At 54.0% G+C, this 18628-nt stretch overlaps 1 protein-coding gene across 2 annotated transcripts in view; it reads left to right on the forward strand.

Annotated features, from left to right (window-relative positions):
• ERGIC1 (endoplasmic reticulum-golgi intermediate compartment 1) overlaps positions 1-18628 on the forward strand; it is a 116496-nt gene that overhangs the window by 16308 nt on the left and 81560 nt on the right. The window contains exon 1 of one of the 2 annotated variants that reach the window (XM_013972670.2): positions 5649-5713. The exons of the other annotated variant lie outside the window; for it this stretch is intronic. Within the exon in view, the coding sequence (XP_013828124.1) occupies positions 5664-5713 (50 nt within the window). The 5' untranslated portion in view covers positions 5649-5663. Of the gene's footprint in view, positions 1-5648; positions 5714-18628 lie in introns of those variants that run through there. 2 annotated transcript variants of the gene reach the window in all.

Here is an 18628-nt window from a genome sequence, read left to right on the forward strand (position 1 = left end):
ACCAGCATGGCATTTCCAGGGTGGTGGGAAAGGTAAGCAGAGTGACAGTGAGCAAATAATGGCACAGATTATGGTGAGTACTAAGTGCTGTGGCGGGGGCTGAGAAGGAGGGAAAAGGAGACAGGGTGAGAACGAGCTTGTGGAGGAGGAGCTCCCTGGATTAGCTGGGCCACCCAGTGCCCTTCCTCCGAAAAGATCTCTCTCCAATTTGTATCGACCCCTGTCCCTTCCCGGGCTGTATCTTTTATCACACCTGGACATGTCCGTCAGCTCACTTAGCCCAATTGCAGTGATCTGGGTGTGCCATTTGTCACCTGACATCTGTCTGTCTTGGTGGAGTCTAAGCTCCGGAGGGCAGGGACCAAACTTCTCTGTCATCCCTGGATCCTGGTACTGAGCCTGGGGTCTGCATACAGCGGATGGTCTGAGAGGTTGTTAAATGAAAGAAGGAAAGGAGGTCTAGTTAACCCGGAATCAGAGCCTTAATCTGTGGGAGGTGGGGCCCTGCTCTACGAACTTCACATCTCCTACAGCTCAGAACCCAAAACAGATGAGACTCCCCAAGACCTGGCAGAGGGGTCCGGGTCCTCTGGAATTGGGGGCGTCGTTGCCATATCTCTGTGTTTGGAAAAATGTTTTCAGTTTTCTTATAAGAGTCTGAGCGTATCAGAAAGGATTTATTTCCCTAGCAGTGGTAATGGGAAATGTTCTACCGTTACCATCACCATAATGGGTAATGGTAACGGGAAATGAAGGTGTCCTGAGGAACTGGGAAACCCCTCATTACTCAGGGCCGCCCATACTGGGAGTGGGTGGCCAGCTGCCTGTCCTGCTGGGAGGCTCCCAGGGTCCCCTCATCCCCGCTAGCTCCACTCACTTGAAATGACCCGTGAGCCCCTGGAAGCTGAGGTGGGGAAGCTGGGAGGGGGCAGACACCTGACATTCCACACTCACCCCAGCCACGGGTCTCAGCCTAATTGTTTCCCATTTTGAGAAAACAGAGGCTCAGAGAGGTTGAGGGCCTGGCCCAGAGTCACACAGTTAGCAAAGTAACAGCCAGTCCCTAATGTCAAGACTTTCCAACCCCCAGAAAACGAGACTTTCTGTTAGATCACCTGATTGTGGGCATCCTAAATGCCCCTTTTTCAGTTTCAGTCCAGTAATTCTGTCCTCTCTAGATCTGGCTGATTCTCCTACTCCCCAGGGTGCTGTCCTGCCCCAACTCCCAAGTCCAGCCCATATAGGTCTGGAGGTCTGTGTCTTTCAAAGTTTCCTCAGTGATTCTCAAGGTAAGCTGGGGAACCTGAGGAAGGGTCCCTGTTATTATTCAAGTGTACTTCTGAGACTCAGTACCACAAGTCTTAACTAAGTTAATAACGATCATCACAGAAGCGTCACATGGGGCTTCAGAGTCTAGAAAGCCTTTAGAAGATGCGTGGGGTCTGGGGATGATCGCTTTTCTCTGCAGGTGTAGAAACAGAGGTTCAGAGGGGCTACGGGAATGCAGCTTTTCTGCACTTGGACCCTGTGCCTTTTCTACTTTTTATAGGAGGCGTTTGCATCCTGGTGAGTGTTAGGTCCTCAGCTCCTGCACAGTGCCATGTGGGCTTTGACCTCCTGTTTGTCCCCAGTGCAGAGAACCAGTCCTGACCCGTCCTCTGCAGGCTGATGTTTCTGGAAGGAGGGCAGAGAGAAGCCACAGGTGCTGGACGGTTGGAAGGGATGGTGATGGAAGGAGACATTTACTGAGCACCTCCTGGGCGTCCGGCACAGTGCTGTGCACTGTGACTCTATCACTGGATTCAGTTCTCACAACAAACCAAAAGTGGGGCTTTTACTGCCCCGTTTTGCAGAGAAGACTGATGGGTGTTCAGGTTCCAGAAGGCTGATCAGACCCTAAACACCGGAGCCCGGGAGGGCCGGGAGATGGGTGGAGCCAACCCCTTCCTTTTGGAGCTGAGGGCCCCGCCCCTAAGCCCTGCAAGCCAGGTGGCCAGGCTGGTTCTCCTCTCAGGCCTGCCCACTTTCCCCAACTTGGCTTCGGGTGGCTGAGCTTCGAAACTAGGGCATTCTCAAAGCCAGGTGGTTTGTCAGAGCTGAGTTAACCCTGAGTCAAAGGAGGAATGAGAGGGCTCACTCACCTCCTCCCTGCCCCACCCCACCCGCCCCTTCCTGGGTCAGGCCCCTCACTGTGGGGCCGCACAGACGTCACCCGGCTTGGACCTCCGCCTGCCTCACACGCCCTGGAGCATGGAGAGTCAGCTGCCCAGGACTCAGCTTGTTCTTGAGCCACTGTTGGGAGGTGCCAGACAGACATGGGGCAGCTGGGCTTTGAAGACTGGTGCACCTGGGGCCCGATCCTGATGCTTCTGCCCCTCGCTGTGTGTCCTTGGGCAGCTCACTTCACCTCTCTGAGTCTGCTCTCTCTCTGAGTCTGCTCTCTGGGGATGTGCACCCTGCTCTCTGGGGATGTGCTCAGATTACCAGTCTGAGCTGAGAGCGCCTCCCAGCTACTGGCTCATTGTGGGGCCGAATGCACTGACAGGACCCTCTTCTTCCTGTCCCTGTTTATGAAACTTCTGTCTCACTTGATCTAAAGCAGAGACCTTAAGCTGGCAGCATTGGGCATCGGATGCTGCCCAGTCACAGATGCGATTGTTTGGTTCTCCCATCTAAAATAATTTTTTAAGTTAGATGCCAGCATTTCAGATAAGGAGATTTCACATAAACATCTGGATTTCCAGTGCCTCCAGAAGAATGGCGCTCCAGGCTTCACTGGCCAAAAGGAAACTGCCAAAGAATCAGAACCAGGTATATTGTCATCGTTTGAGAGGTGGCAGTATTGTATTTCTCGTGCCTCCACTTTGAGCCCAGTGCTTTAAGGTTCTCATAGGGCCACTCTCCAGGGAAGGAGTAGATTCAGAAGTGACGTAATCGTCCACGACTCTGTTGCAGTCTGGCGTGTGCCACATGTCGTGGGTGAGCCGGCAGGGCTTGGCTTCTGTTGGCCAGTGTCTCTAACCCAGACCACCTCCTCACAGGGCCTTTCTGTAGGCCTCCTGCCCACCGTGGACACGGGGAACCCCGTCAGGGAGGTCTCCCTTTGGAAGGCGCCAGTGGAGACCAGGGCTGGGAGCTTGGTCTCCAAGTCTCCCAGCTGGCTGTCAGTGGCTTGCTCTGCCTAGGTCCCCAGGGCCTAGGACAGTGACGGGCACACTGAGAAAGGTGTATCGAATTGCGGTCTCTCTGGCAGTGAGCCACAGCCCCGTTGCTTGCAGAGCTGGTTTGCTAACAGCTTACCCACGTCATCAGCAGGGTTGGTGATGGTACCTTTGTCCTGGGGGGCAGTGGAACTACAGTGAGGTAACTCGGTAAACTGCTCAGCACGGCAGCACCCACTGTGTTAAGTGCCCAGCACACGTGGCTGTGTCGATTATTTTAGTTGGCACAGATATTTCTGTGCTTGGACCTTGATACAGGCCACCACTTGGCACTCTGCCCCTGCAGGTAGTGGTGTTACAACTTTGGCATCTGCCTAAGCATGCTGGTGGTAACAGCCTGGAGGAGAGGGGGCACACGGGCTTGACCAAGGGTGCAGGTCCCCAGGGAGGACCAGCTGTTTGTTGGCCGGTGTCACTTCCTGGCATGGAGATGTGAGGCGTGGACGTGGTGTGCGCCCTCCCACAGGCTGAACTGGTTCGCCGGGTGCTCTTGTTGCCTGAAGGTATTGCACAGAAGATGCAATGAGTGGGAATGTGCCCTGGGCCTGGCAGGCCCCATGATGTGTGAGCGGCTCCTGGGTCTGCTCCTGCCCCAGCTGGAAGCAGCTACAGCAGCCCAGCTGCAGCCCCCGCAACAGTGTGTGCTGGTCTTTAGAGACCCTTCCTGGCCCCCAGGGCTCCAGAAGCAGAAGGGCTGGTCAGGCAGCCCAGAGCGCCTTCCGCAGGGGGCAGTTGTGCTCCGTACCTCTTGGCATGCCTTGATCGTCCACGTGGCTCTGTGGGGAAGGGGCCACCCCTTTCGCAGATGGGAAAGTTGAGGCCCAGGGAGTCACAGTCTGCACGGCCAGCTGGGGCAGTTGCTGGTTCAAATGCAGATTCCCACCGAGAGAGTGTGTGTGCGGAAGCAGGGCCCTGGCCTCTGTACTCTTAAGAAACCTCTGGCACATTGTGACCATCAGGAGAGGAGGGGAAACCCAAGCAAACACTCAGGGCTTGAGCTCTGGCCCTGCTGTTTGCTCCGTCAGCTGAATCACTGACTTCTGCAGGCTTCCTCAGTGTCCCCCGCTGTGTGAGGTGAGGAGGGCAAGGGGTACTTCCCGCACAGGGTGGTTGTGAGAATCCCATACGCAGTCTGTCTAAGCCCGTTTGGCAGTTAGTCATGTAACATTCTTAGGATTCAGGGAGTATTGATTTGTTGCTATTATTCCAAATGTGATTTCTTACAAAAGCGATTTAAGAAAGAAAAAAGATAACCTTTGCATTACTTAACAGCCGTGTCTTCTCCCTTAAGTAGGAATCTCAGGACCCTGGGGTCAGGGTGGCTCTGCCCCACTTTATTTATTTCTGTATTTGGTGCCGAAACCCAGGAATGTCTGCCGCACCGTAGGGATGAAACTGCGGAGGGACAGGTTGGATTTGGACCTCCCGTAGGGGCAGGGTGGGCGTGGCTGGCGGCTGCCCTGGGTGACCGCAGCCGTGGGCTGGGATGGTCCCCGCCACCACACCCCCACCCCTGGCCTGGGGTGGTGTTTCTCAGAATCCCAGGAAGCACCTCCGGGCAGAGATGGTGATACTGATTTCCAGGAGGGCCCTGGGCGTGGGAGAGGAAATGCAGCCACACCTGCTCTGGATCCAGGGGACACGACCTCCTGTGTGCCCCCTCACTCCTCCACTGGTGGCTTGACGGGGCTGTAAGTTCTCCCAAAGCATGTCTGCTGAGGTGGTCTTCGTCCAGCCAGCACCCTGCCTGCGTATTTGGTCGTTTGTTCATGTAACAGTTACCTGTTGAGCACCTGCTGTGTGCCATGTGCTGTGGCTGGCTCTAGGGTGTGGAGCTGAACACCACAGACATGGTACCCCTCTCATGGAGCTTCCATTCCCACAAGGAAGATGGACAATTAAACCATCAAGAGTTATCTGAGCAAAAATGTCCAGGGGTCTTTGGGGACCTTCTCATCTAACTTGGTGCGGGGCTCTGGGTGGCCTCCCCTTCATGCCACCTCGAGGCCTTGTGGAGAGCAGAGCTGGGTAGATGCCCGGGTGAGGGGTCCAGGCCCGTCCAGAGGCAGGGCCAGGAGTGAACTCTCAGCCTGCAGTGAACTGACCGGAGACTGCATCGTGGGCGCGATGAGGAGCGTGCCCTTGACCCTCAGCACAGCCGGGCAAGTTTGAGTGGGCAGCTGGCATCTGTTTGTGCCGTGGGCAGCCTGCAAGTTTCTGCTGCAGACTCGGGCCTGGGTGCAGCCGGCAGGGGCCAGGCCAGCAGCCGCTGGCTCTTGAGGTGTCCAGCCTTCCTGCCAAGAGGCCTCTTTGATTCACATTTTCCACAAGGACTGGATGTTTTGGAAATGTTGATCTGCAACTAATCAAATGTCACTTATTAAATTGCAAGTCATATCCTTTTCAATTTACAGAAAGGACACTGGATTGATGACTTAGTTCATGGCCTGCGGGCAGGAGGGAACTGGACAGCACTTGAGACCAGAGAACAAGTAGGTGCCTGATCCGTGACCCCCCAGTTCCCCAGGGGGTGGCAGTGTCTTCTCCGCGAGAAACTGGGCTGAGAGTGAGGCTGGGGAAGCCGCCAGGCTGGAGAAGGTGTGGCAAGGCTGGAATGCCAGGTCCAGGTGGGTGAACTTGAGCGTCACTCGCAAGGAGCCGAGAATCCCCTTAGAAAGGTGAGGTCAGTTCATGTAGGCTGGAGAGGAGTCAGTGCCACACAGGCAACAGCACGTGACTAGGAGAGAAGCCGAAAGGCAGGATGTGCACAGGCAGGGAATGGGTGGGTGGGGGCTTCCTGCAGGAGGGACCCTCGAGAGAAGAGTCAGGTCAGGATCAGGCGTGGGGTGGGGGGTGCGACACTCTGGCCAAGGGGCTCCACTCTGGCCACTGGAGGCAGGGGCAGCAGTGTGGGAAAGGGCAAGGGACGCAGTGGGGCGGGGAGGTGGGCCCGGAGTGTGGACCACCTGGAGGAACCTGGCACGGGGGTTGCGTCTGCTGCATCAGGCACTGGGGAGCCGTGGCGGGCTCTTGAGCAGGGATGGTTCTTAGGAAGGAGAAGGGGACCAAGTGAATGTAAAAGCTACCTGGGGCATGGGCAGAGGGGAGCTGAGGGCCACTGGCTTGTATTAGTATGTTTCCCAAACAGTGCGGGACTGTTCTTCCTGATGGAAGAATTCTCCTTCACACCCTCAAGGAGACTGAAAACAGACTGTGGAGGCTTACCTCAGACCGAAGCTCTGCATATAAAAGTGCCTCACATGGCAGACCTGTGGGCCACCGTGGGAACTAGGGCCAAGGGTTGGAGCCCCTGAAAACCCCAGAGCAGGAAATTCACAGATGGAGAATCAGAAAGCGTTTGGGACACAGCATTGGGGTCCCAAGGCCACTTGTGGGCCTGAGGAACACAGTGATGTACGTTGAATTTCACTAGAAAAATACACTAAAGAGAATATCTGCAATGCGTTAAGCATCTTAGATTAGGAGTAACGGGAACTTGTAAATTCAGTTTCCTCATCTGTAAAATGGTCCTTAGGATAATGCCTGCTTCCAAGGGCTGTTCTGAGGATTAAATGGACTGATGCAGATGAGATGCTTGGCATTGAACTTGGCTGGGGTAGGTTCTTCAGCTGATGGCCTGGAGAGTCTAGTTCATCCCCTCTTACCATCCTGATCTGCTAAAAAGCATACGCATCTCTACTCCAGCAGTTTCAGGGAGATACTAAGAAATTTGTTTCACTTTCTTGCAGGGATGCTAGGCGTGAGAGACTTCCCCCCTTGAGTCTAGAACTGGACTAGGGTCTGGACTGTTCCTTGTGTGCGGCAATGAGTAGTCACAGCCCTGACTCCACCCCCTCCCAGCTGTGGGATCCCGGGCAGGTCCTTCATCCCCGTGGGCCTCAGTTTCCTCATCTGTAACAATAGGCTAGTAACCCTCACTACCGCCCAGCGCCAGGCACTGTGTGAGGCAGGGTGAAATGGTGCATGAATTGTCAGCAAACACTCCATCATGGCCACCTGGCGCGCAACCGCCTCCTCCTGGGGTCCCCTCAGCCCCCAGGACCCCAGGCAGCCCTCAGGTATGACTGAGTTCCCACCTCCTGTTCCTTTCTTCTTCCTTTATAGCTCCTAGCGTGGTGGTAATAAAATCTGGGGCTCTCCATCTGCTCTTTGCTTTACTTCCCATTTCATTTTTCATACCCTGGGCTGTTCAGTCACTCATCCATTCGCCCTCTCGTTATGTACACATTATGCTGGTGGTTGTGCTGGGCACTGGGGGTGGGGAGCAGTGGTGAACAGGAGGGATATAGCTCCTCCTGTCATGGAGTCTCCATTTTCAGCGATTAAATCAAGCATCCAATAAAATTTGTACTTATCAGCTGCTATGAGAAAGGAAGAACACGGGGGCTCTTGTAGAGGTCAGGGGAAACCTCACAGCAGTGATGGCTTGAGTAGCTTTCTGAAAGATGCTTTGGGATCTCTGCGAGGAGGCCCAGGTGGAGGGGTCAGCATGGGCGCGGGCCCTCCAGGGAGGGAACATTGTCCGGGTACAGGTGTCTGCGGGGCAGAGCCCGGCAGACCCCGGATGGGAGGGCTCAGCTGGGCCAGGCCGCTAGGGCCTCGCAGGGCACAGCTGGGAGGGTGACCTTTATCCTAGAGAAGTCTTTGCCCCTTTAAGCTTTCTAAGCAGGTCTTCGTGAATAGCTCATGTCAGAGCCTCCTTCAGCGTCCAGGTGAGGGTGGTGACTTTCATCACACACTAGAGGAGCCACTCATGGCTTGCACTTGGCAAGACCAGAGTCCTTGTGTTGATACAGAAAAAAGTCAGAGGCCAGGACCGTGTGTCCCGGAAGTTTGGGGTGGGGCCCAGGAGCCTTTGCCGAATCACCGCCTGTCACAGTGGTGACGCTGGTGGTCAAGGCGGCTCAGAGGAACCCAGGGAAAACCTATTGTGTGCCCAGCAGGTCCAAGTTCATGCTCTCAGCTGACCTTCCAAGCGCCCTGTGGTCCAGGGTGGGTGTGCCCTGTTGTCCAAAGAAAGCAAAGAGGGTTGGGCGCTGATGAGGGATCTGCCCAGGATCCCGAGGCTCCTACGTGCCAGGTTTGGGGCAAGGTCTGTACTTCCTGCCTGTAGGTAACACCTGGGAGAGCACGTCCCTGTTTCCGAAGCACTTTGGGTGGCAGCACCCGGTCAGGAGGTCCTGGCGCCAGGAGAACCTCCCTGAGGTTGTGACTTCTGAAACTCACATCGCCTGCTCCTGCCATGTAGCCCAGGCCCCATTCATCACTTCCCAGGCTCCCCCAGGCCCGGGGACAGCGGGTGACCTTATTAGGGGCGGTTCTCTCCCATGCATGTCCATCCCCCCTCTGTGTCTCCCCCCGCCCCTCAATTTATCTTTCAGGCCTTGGGTTGAGGCAGGGCCGTTCCCTGTAAATACCAGTGCCCTTACTTGCGCATTTTTCCTCTATGATTTTTCCTGTTTTGATGAAACGCTGCTCTTGGCTGTGCAGGTTCCCAAGAGGGAACTGGGGCCCTGACCCGGCCAGCCAGTCATTCAGGAACTTTGCTCCCAGGCCCAGCCCCACACCCAGCCTGCATTCCGCTGGGGCCGGAACCTTAACCTCCCTGCACTGTGTGAATGGGCCGTCCCTCCCCCACTCCCAGTCCCCGGATTCCCATGGCCAGCTCCTTATCGCCTTTCCCAGCTGACTGGAAAAAGTGCGTTCCAGCCCCCAATTAGCCTCGCCCTCTCTGCCTTCTTCCCGACTGAGGGGGGGCGAGTGTGCTAGGGTTCATGGTCTGAGCCCCCTGCATCCATCAGGGCCTGACTCACATACAGGCCACCTGTAGGAAAAGAGTCCAGGGGTGCCTTAGCCCGCTCATTCACTCGTGTGTTCAGCAAATGCACTTATTGCCTACTGTGTGCCAGGCGTTGTTCTAGGCCCTGGGCGCAGAGCGCGTGGAGGTGGACGAGTATCGCCCGCCCGCCTGGTGAGGCCCAGCGGCGCTCCTTGGCTCCACTTTGCAGATGGGGATGGAGGTGTGGAGCACTTGGGCAGGTTTCCAGGGGCGTCTGGCCACCTCTCTGCCACCTCTGGGGGGAGTCATGTTAAAAGCCTCTTGGGTGGGGCCCCTGGAGCCTGATACAGCCCTGAAACCTCCTGTGACCGAGCGTGGGCGAGACTCCAGCCCTCACCCCCTGCCTCGGTCAGGTGTCCTTGGGCAGGACAGCCTGCCCAGCTGGACACGGTGGCCTCGCCAAGACCACAGCACAGCCAGTAGGTGGTGGTTCCTGGATGTGGGAGCCTGATTGCTCTTACCCCAAAGCCAGTCCTTTGGGGTTCTTTACTGTTTGTTGGCTCGGTTACGTCTGCCCCTGTTTCCACAGTGTTTCTTGCCTTTCAGCAGTGCTGTGCCTCAGGCCTTGTCTTCATCCCCCAGCTCTGCCAGAAGTGCTGTTCACAGTGTTTGTCCTGAGTAATTACAAGTTTTCAATCTTACCTTTGACGTACATTTACCCACCCCACGCTCCTGCGTGTTTGTTAATTCCTTATTCATTCTTTCAACAAACAGCGTTTATTCAGGACCAGGCCCCTGCATGCCAGGGAGGAGAGAGAGAGGTGAAGCAGACTCATCCGTGTCCTCGGAGGGGGGACGAGGACAGGGTTCCCCTGCTGTGTGCGGCAGTGGGGCTGATACTCCGAAGGGGCAGGCAGGCTGACCTACTTGGCCCTCGTGCTGGTGACGGGCAGAGCTAACCCCGAGGAGAGGTCTCAGGGCACCTGCATGGCCTTCTCGCATCTCTTAACTGATTTCATCTCAGCCGTTGCTGTGAGGTGGTACAGGGTCTGTTATTATGAACGCTGTGCGTTTCAGGAGCTAGGCCTTCCCTGGTGGTCTAGTGGTTAAGAGTCCATGCTCTCCGTGCAGGGGTCTGGGTCCTGTCCTTGATCAGGGCACTAAGGTCCTGCATAGCAAGGTCATAAAACCATAATAATAGTAAATAAAGTGAAACCCACCTGATTCTTAAGATACATCTGGAGCTAGCTAACTTACCCAGGGACAGCTGGCTAGTGGCAGAGGCGGGACTGAACCCAGGCTTCCTGGCTCCCCAGTCTGGGCCCTAACTGCGCCAAGCTGCATGGCTGTGAACTTGTTAGAGAAAGAAAAGGGAGCGAGAGCGTGCGAATGGCAGAGCTGAGAAAGCAGCAGACCGCCCCGAGGCTCGAGTGGCAGAATCGAGCCCGGCTTGCGTGGGAGCTGGTGCCTGCGTGCATCCAGGGCTCAGGTCCTTCCAGACCGAGAGACCCAGAGTGCTCTTGGGTGAGCACAGAGCCAGGGTGTCGGCCGCACCCGTGTGTCTCACTGAGCACAAAAACATACTCCAGAGCCAGACCCTGAGTTCCACAGCGTTTGGAGCCCTGCCTGAGGGCCTGGGCCGGTGCTGTGTGGAGGAGGAAGGGCCTGGCCGGGGCAGACGGAGGCCAGGCCAACCTCAGCCGGAACCTGGCGCTGTCGCTGACCGCCAGGGTCACTCAGGGTGAGATGGGGTCCGCCCTCCTGGGCGCTCAGTGCGCCGCTGCACAGCCACTGCTGAGGACAGTAGAGGCCTTCCCCCGCCCGCAGGGGCCTGCGAGACCCGCCCTTCCCCGTCACCGCCGAGATCGTCCTGCACCATCCCTGCTCCCCATGCTCCAGCCGTGTGGGCACTGATGCTGGGTGACCAGCTCGACCATGCTCCCCCCTTACCCTGCCGCTTGGAGGCCCTTCCTGGTCTCAGCATGGCCAACTCGTCCTCTCCCCACAGGTCTCTGCTCAGAGGTCCCGCCCTGACCACTCAGCCTTGCAGTGTCCCCATGATCATCCCCACATCACCCTGTGTGCTCCTGTGTACACTTAGCACGCTTCAAAACAGCCATGTCTCTGTTTTGTCTATCCCCTCCACGAAAACACCAGTTCCTCAGTTCATGGGCCTTGCCTGTCTTGTTCACTCTCCTTTCTCCAACACCAATAGTGGTGACTGGCACTTGTGGACACTAAATGTTTGTTAGCTAGACGAATGAGCCTCAGTTTCCTCATCTGTAAAATGGGAAGGAGCTTGCAGCTCTGATAAAGGTGGTGTAAAGATTAGAGTGTGTTTAGGTTGAGGTGCCTCGTGCAGACCTTGCACTTACCGTAGACACTCAGGATTGGTAAACGAAGCATGTGCTAAGACCCAGGAGTGAATGAATGTCCATCCTAGTTTAGACTCCATAGATGCTGCATGGCTAGTTTTTTTGATAATGCCAGGCCAACCTGGTGCTCACCAGCTCTGAAAATCGAGGTGATGGGTGAGGCAGAAGCCGGTGAAGGAAGGAAAGAAGAGAAAACATGGAAAGGAAGAAGGCCTGGGTTGTGGACTGTTTTCTGGTGGAAACGTAGAAAGAGATGATTTCTCTCAAGGCCAGCTTTGCCTCCTGAAAAGTTTGTAAATTCCTGCCAAGATATATATAATATATATATATACTTTAAGACCAAAAGAAAAGAGGGAGGGCACAGGTAATTTCAATTAATAAATCTGGAAATGACAGTTTAAAAGTCACCATTAAAACCCCACAGTAATAATTGTTTCAGTTAAAATCTGCTGCTGCTGCTGCTAAGTCGCTTCAGTTGTGTCTGACTCTGTGCGACCCAATAGATGGCAGCCCATCAGGCTCCCCCGTCCCTGGGATTCCTCCAGGCAAGAACACTGGAGTCGGTTGCCGTTTCCTTCTCCAGTGCATGAAAGTGAAGTTGCTCAGTCGTGTCCAACCCTCAGCGACCCCATGGACTGCAACCTTCCAGGCTTCTCCATCCATGGGATTTTCCAGGAAAGAGTACTGGAGTGGGGTGCCAATGGATGGTGGGCAAAAGTTTAAGTAGAGACAAAATATTTTTTCAATAGAGACAAAATATTTCATCTGGGAGTCTCAGAGTATCTCCCCCCAAATATTTAGCAGTTACAAAGTAGGAAGTAGTAACGGCTAGGAGAATCCTGCAGACCTCATCTTAGCCGAGTGCTAAGACGTGTGGCCTCACGTCCCCACTGGGGGGCTTTCAGCAGGGGACAGCCCTGTGGGATTCATCCCAGAGACGCACAGCCTGGCTTGCATCACCGGAAGACGTCAGGCCGTCCTGGTTTGACAGGTATTCTACAGAGTCAGTGGCAAAGCCTCTTCAAAAGTGTCACAGTCATGACGGACAAGGGGAGACTGGAGACTAAGGAGGATCCTAGATTGGATCCTAGATGAGAAAACAAAGGACATTGGTGGAAAAACTGGTAAACTCCCAGATAGGTTTGTCTTTTCCCTAATGGTATTGTACCAGTGTTCATCTCCTAGTTTCAAGAATTCTTCTGTGGTTTTCTCTGGCTCTGTAAGATGTAACACGAGGGGACACTGCTGAAGACTGTGTGGGAACTCTCCCTACTGTCTGTGCACTTCTGTTAAGACTCAGGTGGTCTCAGAAAAGTTTAGAAGGGTGACTCTGGTTAAAGGGGAGAGTAAGGAAGTACGGCAGGACAGATCTAACAGAGACTTTGTTACATGCTCAGGTGCTGATTCATGGTTGTCTCTTTGCAACCCCGAGGACTAGCACACCCGGCTCCTCTGTCCATGGGGTTCTTCAGGCTAGAATGCTGGAGTGGGTTGCCATTTCCTACTCCAGGGAATCTTCCCGACCCAGGAATCAAGCCTGTGTCTCTCGCATCTCCTGCACTGGTAGGTTCTTTGCCTCTGAAGCCCAGAGACTTGGTTATGGCCGCGCAGAATGCGTAGGTATTTGCAGAAAGGCCTGGTGACGGTGACCTGAGTTCTAAGGCACAGAGGCAGAAACCATTCTATTGAAAAAATCCTGGGTCCATGAAGAGTTCTCCACAGCTGCTTGGCTGGCTGGCCTTGACTTTGCTCTTCCTTAAGGGTCTCTGATTCTTCTCTCCTGAGCTCTGTCCCCTCTTACGCAGCAGAGGGTGTGTCCTTTAGTGACGCTCACTGATGTCAGGCTGTAGAAGGCCACAGTAGGACTCCGCAGATTTGGGAAGGTTTTAGCAGCTTTGTTAAATCTATTCCATTCCCAGGCCATTTTGACACCTTTTGCCATATCTGCCTCTACCCATACTATTATAAACTTTCTATTCTATTTGTGTGGACTTGCTTTAAAGATTTAAACAGATGAGTTAAAAACAGAAGGTAAGACCAACATCATCTGCTGTGAATGTGAAGTATCCATAAAATTCAAAGACGTGAATTTCGAAGAAAATTTGGCTGTTGCTGGTGGAAAGTTCAAAGCCTGAAGCCTGCTCTTGGATTTATTAAAAAGTGAGATTGTGCGGTGTTAAAAAGGTCCACGGAACCAAAGTGAGACTCTCTTCTAGTCTCTTGCAGGAGACTGATGGAGAAGCCGAGTCGGGGGGAGCTCCCTCACTGGATGACTAGCCGCCCTGTCTCGGTTCCACCTAAAACCATCTCATGTGGGACTACAGATGCTCCCCTGGAGCCACCTCGCTCTTCCTGAAGGGCAGACACCCGGGGGCCGAGCTGGCCACACACCGTCAGGGTGTGCAGCCATGAGACCTCTTTCTCCCGGCCCCAGGGATTCAGGTCTGAGCATGAGTGCCCACGTCTGAAGCCACCTCCTCTGACCAGCTATCCCTCATCTGCCCTCAGCGTCGGAGCATGTTGGCTTAAAAAAAAAAAAAGCAAACATCTGACTTTCTTGGAGATACTGGAATTATTCTCATATTACATTATTGGTCCTATTTAATTCCAAGAACCGAGCTTTGTTGCATTGAGGTGGTACCTGCTGTGTCAGAACTGTGTGGAGTTTAGTGGAACAGGGCTCTTAATCACTTTCGACATCTACCCTTTGTAAGAAATACAGTTTATGAGGACTTCCCTGGCACTCCAGTGGTTAAGACTCTGACGAGGGAACGAGGGTTCAATCCCTGGTTGGAGAACTGGGATCCCACATGCTGCAAGGCATGGCCAAGAAAAAGAAAGGCATTTTATATCGCAGCCCAGTGGACAACATGTGAAAACTCAGCCCGGCAATGATTCCTTTATACAGGCAGTGCAGAAAGGTACCTTTCACTTTATTTTGTGTGCGTGCTCAGTCACTTCAGTCGTGTCCATCTCTGCGATCCTATGGACTGTAGCTCTCCAGGCTCAAGGCTCCAGCCCTCCAAGTTTTAAATATTGCAGCATTAAAAAAAAATTGTTTATCTGACTGCCCCAGATCCTTATTAGTTTCGGCACGTGGGGTCTAGTTCCCTGACCAGGAATCAAACCCGGGCCCCCTCCATTGGGAGCGTGGAGTCTTAGCCACTGGACTACCAGGAAAGTCCCATGTAATGTTTTTTAAAATGCTGGTCACAGCCCACTAAGTTGATTTCTCAACTTGCTGTAAGAGTTGCTCAGTCGTGTCTGACTTTGCAACCCCATGGATTGTAGGCCAGAATATTGAAGTGGGTAGCTGTTCCCTTCTCCAGGGTATCTTCCCAGCCCAGGGATTGAACCTAAGTCTCCCACAGTGCAGGCAGATTCTTTACCAGCTGAGCCACAGGGGAAGCCCAAGAATACTGGAGTGGGTAGCCTATCCCTTCTCCAGCGGATCTTCCTGACCCAGGAATCGAACCAGGGTCTCCTGCATTGCACACGGATTCTTTACCAACTGAGCTATCAGGGAAGCCCGCAAAAGTGAAGGTGAAAGTCGCTTAGTTGTGTCCGACTCTTTGCGACCCCATGGACTGCAGGCCAGAATACTGGAGTGGGTAGCCTTTCCTTTCTCCCTGGGATCTTCCCAACCCAGGGATTGAACCCAGGTCTCCTGCATTGCAGGTGGATTCTTTATCAGCTGAGCCACCAGGGAAGCCCCTCAATTCCCTAGTCAGTCTCAACTTGCAGTTGGTGAAACATTGCTCTAGAGGGTGAAAGCGTGGCCCATAACAGGCCCCATTTTTTTGAGTGCCTGGTATGTGCCAAGCACAGTGCTGAGCGCTGTCTCATTTAACCCTGACCACCTTTGCTCATCAGATCACTGAGTCTCAGAGAGGGGCGTCACTCAGCCCAGCTCCCATGGCGAGTAAGGGCAGAATCCGGATTCCCACCTGGTTGCCCACGTCCTTTGGGCTTGGGAACACTTCCCCTGTGTATCTGCCTTTCGTACCTTTTTCAAGATGGTCTGCAGAGGAGGTATGGGTGGATATGGAAATGACGGAATCAAACATCAAGTTGGTATGGAAAGAAACTCAGAAAGAATCTCTTTATTTTTTTATGCTAAGCCCATGCGGGGGTTCAATGGCCAATTATTTGATGTTCTTTCTTCTTAACTTTAAACTTCTTAGCTTTTTAATTACTTTTTAAATTGAAGTATAGCTCACCGTAAAGCGTACAGCTTAATGGCTTTTTATGTACATATGCCCACCCCCAGATCCAGACACAGAACAGTCCCTGCTCCCGAGAGGGCTCTGTCACGTCCCATCCTGGTCAAGACCCCAACCAAAAGGGTACCCTACCCCTGGCTTCCCTCACCATGGGTTAGTTTTGTCCATCCTTCAAGGTCACAGAAATAGACCGGGCGGTGAGTGGGTGTCGGCCTTCTTTCTTTCAGGCTGTGGGATTCATGCGTGCTGTGTGCGTCAGGCATTCACTTTTGTGTTGTAGCATCTGATTTCTTTTTTGGTACCTTTAAGCTTTTTTAGAACTTTTCATACACTCTATTGGGAATATCAAATAGCATAGACACTACCTGTCTCCCATTTCCATCTTTGACACATCTCCCCCCGCCGTCCCAGGATAACTACTCTCCCAAATGTGGTATTGATCCTTCCTGCGCGGCTTGGCAAAGCTTTACTGTTTGTGTATGAAAATTCTTAATGGGTCTTTCATTTGCGTGTGTGCGCGCATGTGCGCACATGCTTTTTTTCTTTTTTGCATTGCTGAGCCCAGATAAAAAATATTTTAAAAATGTTCCAAGTCTTTCTGGAATTCAGAACCTCAGCTCTGTGCTATTGAGGTCAAGAGAGCCTGGGCAGAATCCAGAAGGAAAGGCCAGGCAGGGAAAGGTAAGCAGAGAGCAGAGCGGGGACGGGAGCCTGGGGGCAGGAGAAGGGGGGGTGGGCACTCCCCACCGTGTGAAGCAGCTGTAACCTGGGGGCCTGACACCCTGCCTTCTGTCTCATTCTGGACCCATAGGGACCTCACTGTGCCCCTCTTTTTTTTTTTTTTTTCCAAAAAAATGTTTGGCCAGACCCCACGGCATGTGGGACCTAGTTCCCCCAGCGTGACTGAACCCACGTCCCCTCCCTTGGAAGGTGGAGTTGTAATCACTGGACCGCAGGGAAGTCCCACTGTGCTGTTCTTTCTGACCTGATTTCCTGGGTCCGGCGGTCCCACCTCTGCTGAGACCGCCCTCCCAGGGATTTGGTGAGGAGAGAATGAGATTCTCCTTTGGAAGGAAGAAAAGGCTGTGGTCTTCTCTACCTCGCACCCTGACGCCTGGTAGTAACAGGTGGAATGGTGAGCAGTCACTCATGGGGCTAGGTGCTGTGCTAAATTAGCACTTTCCACGTGTTAACACGTGGACCACCTCAGAGCCACCCAAGGAGGGGGGCACTGCTTGACAAACTGGGAAACTGAGGCACAAGGGGGTGGGGCAAATTCCCAAGGCCACTGCTAGCAAGTGATGAATGTGGACTCGCAGAGAAAGGCCAGCCCCTCTGGGACCGTACACCCTGCAGCCTCCGCTCTTGTGCAGTGGGGAGGCCATCTTTTCCTGGCACTCGTCTCCTCCGTGACTGCACGTTTGTTATAGACCTCTGCTTGACTCTGGCTTCAGGCAGGCAGGGGCTGCCTTTGTTTGGTTCACACTGGGTCTTGAGGTCCTAGCTCAGCCTCCAGCACAGAGCAGATGCTGCTGACAGCTGCAGAATGATTGCTGAGTGAATGAATGAATGGGCAGCCGTGCAGGAGCAGAGCTGGGGAACCGTGAGGTGGATTCTGCACACGCCGGGCTTGCCTCTGGGCTTTGGGGAATCTGAGAGCCAGGGGTCTGAGTGCAGCTCCACGGCTCCCAAGCAGCACCACCTCGACCTTCCTCATTTGAAACGTGGGGCTGGTGACAGTCCCTCCCTCCCAGGGTCACCGACACCGCACGGTCAGTTGTGCGGCATCACAGGCCATTCTGGGTGCGGGTGGGGCAGCTGGGTCTCCCAGGCAGGTGGGTCCTGGGTAGACAAAAGATCAGGGTGATTTCGTGGGAGAGGAGTCCTGGCTCAGGCCCTGCAGTCGCGTGAAACTTGCATGCACATGTGAGCTGTTCGATGGGTGCTGCCTGTAACTGTCCCCTGTGTCCCCCATTCTGCCCCTCAGAACCTGCAGGAACACTGACTGGCTTTGGCCACTGCCTCTGAATTTCAGCCCTCTGCTGTCATTTGATACCAAGAAGACAGCCAGCCAGCTAGGCTGTATAGGAGTTACCACCCCCATTCCTGGCTGACGTCTGCTTGGTCCTGGCTGGGCAGGACAGCAGTGGCCTCTCCCCACAGGCACCCTGCTTTGAAGTCGCTTCTTCTGGTCCTGGTACTAACCAGCAGGCTTGCATCTCCATCCTCTAAAACACCCACCCTCGGCCTTGTCTGCGTCAGAAGCTCAGCCAGGCTGTTAACAGGAAATGTGGGATCTTTCCCTCATAGCGTTGAACTAACCTTCTGTGACTGCCTATTGGGTGCGGAGGGCTCTTTCTGCATTCCAGTTAGTGGTCCCATTTGTTTCTCAAAATTAGACTAGAGTTGGGGCATAATCCGCAGGGGTTCAGAGAGGTCTGGCTAGTTGCTTAAACAGAGTCAGCATTAGAATGCCAGCTGGTGTGAGACCGAAGCCAGGCTTGTCTCCACTCCCCTTCGAGCAACCCGTGCTCCCCCACCCCGCCATGCTGCTCTGCAGAGAGAAGGCAAGAGTAAGCCCAGGAGTGGCAGTGACAGCCGCAGCATCCTGGCGGTGATCATCAGTGATGAAAATTGCAGCTGGCGTCTGTCATCTGCCGTGTGCTTGCTCCCTGCTGTGAACTGTCTTCAGGGCCTTACATGTCCTTCCGCTTACAGTCCTTACTCCCATGAGGTCGTCAGTAATTTTATTCCCATTTTGCAGATGAAACACACTGAAAGCTCATGGGAAATTTTGTCCAAAGGCACACAGCTAATGAATGAGGCAGTAGAACCCCTGGCTTTGCAGACCCACACCTCGGGGGTTGAAAAACCAGGAATGCTGTGGTTCACCCAGACATCGGATTATTATTCAGCCCTAGAAAGAAATGATCTACCAAGCCATGAAAGGACATAGATGCTGCTGCTGCTGCTGCGTCGCTTCAGTCGTGTCCGGCTCTGTGCGACCCC

The sequence above is a fragment of the Capra hircus genome, chromosome 20 (assembly GCF_001704415.2).
Source record: "Capra hircus breed San Clemente chromosome 20, ASM170441v1, whole genome shotgun sequence".
Classification (NCBI taxonomy): Eukaryota; Metazoa; Chordata; class Mammalia; order Artiodactyla; family Bovidae; genus Capra; species Capra hircus.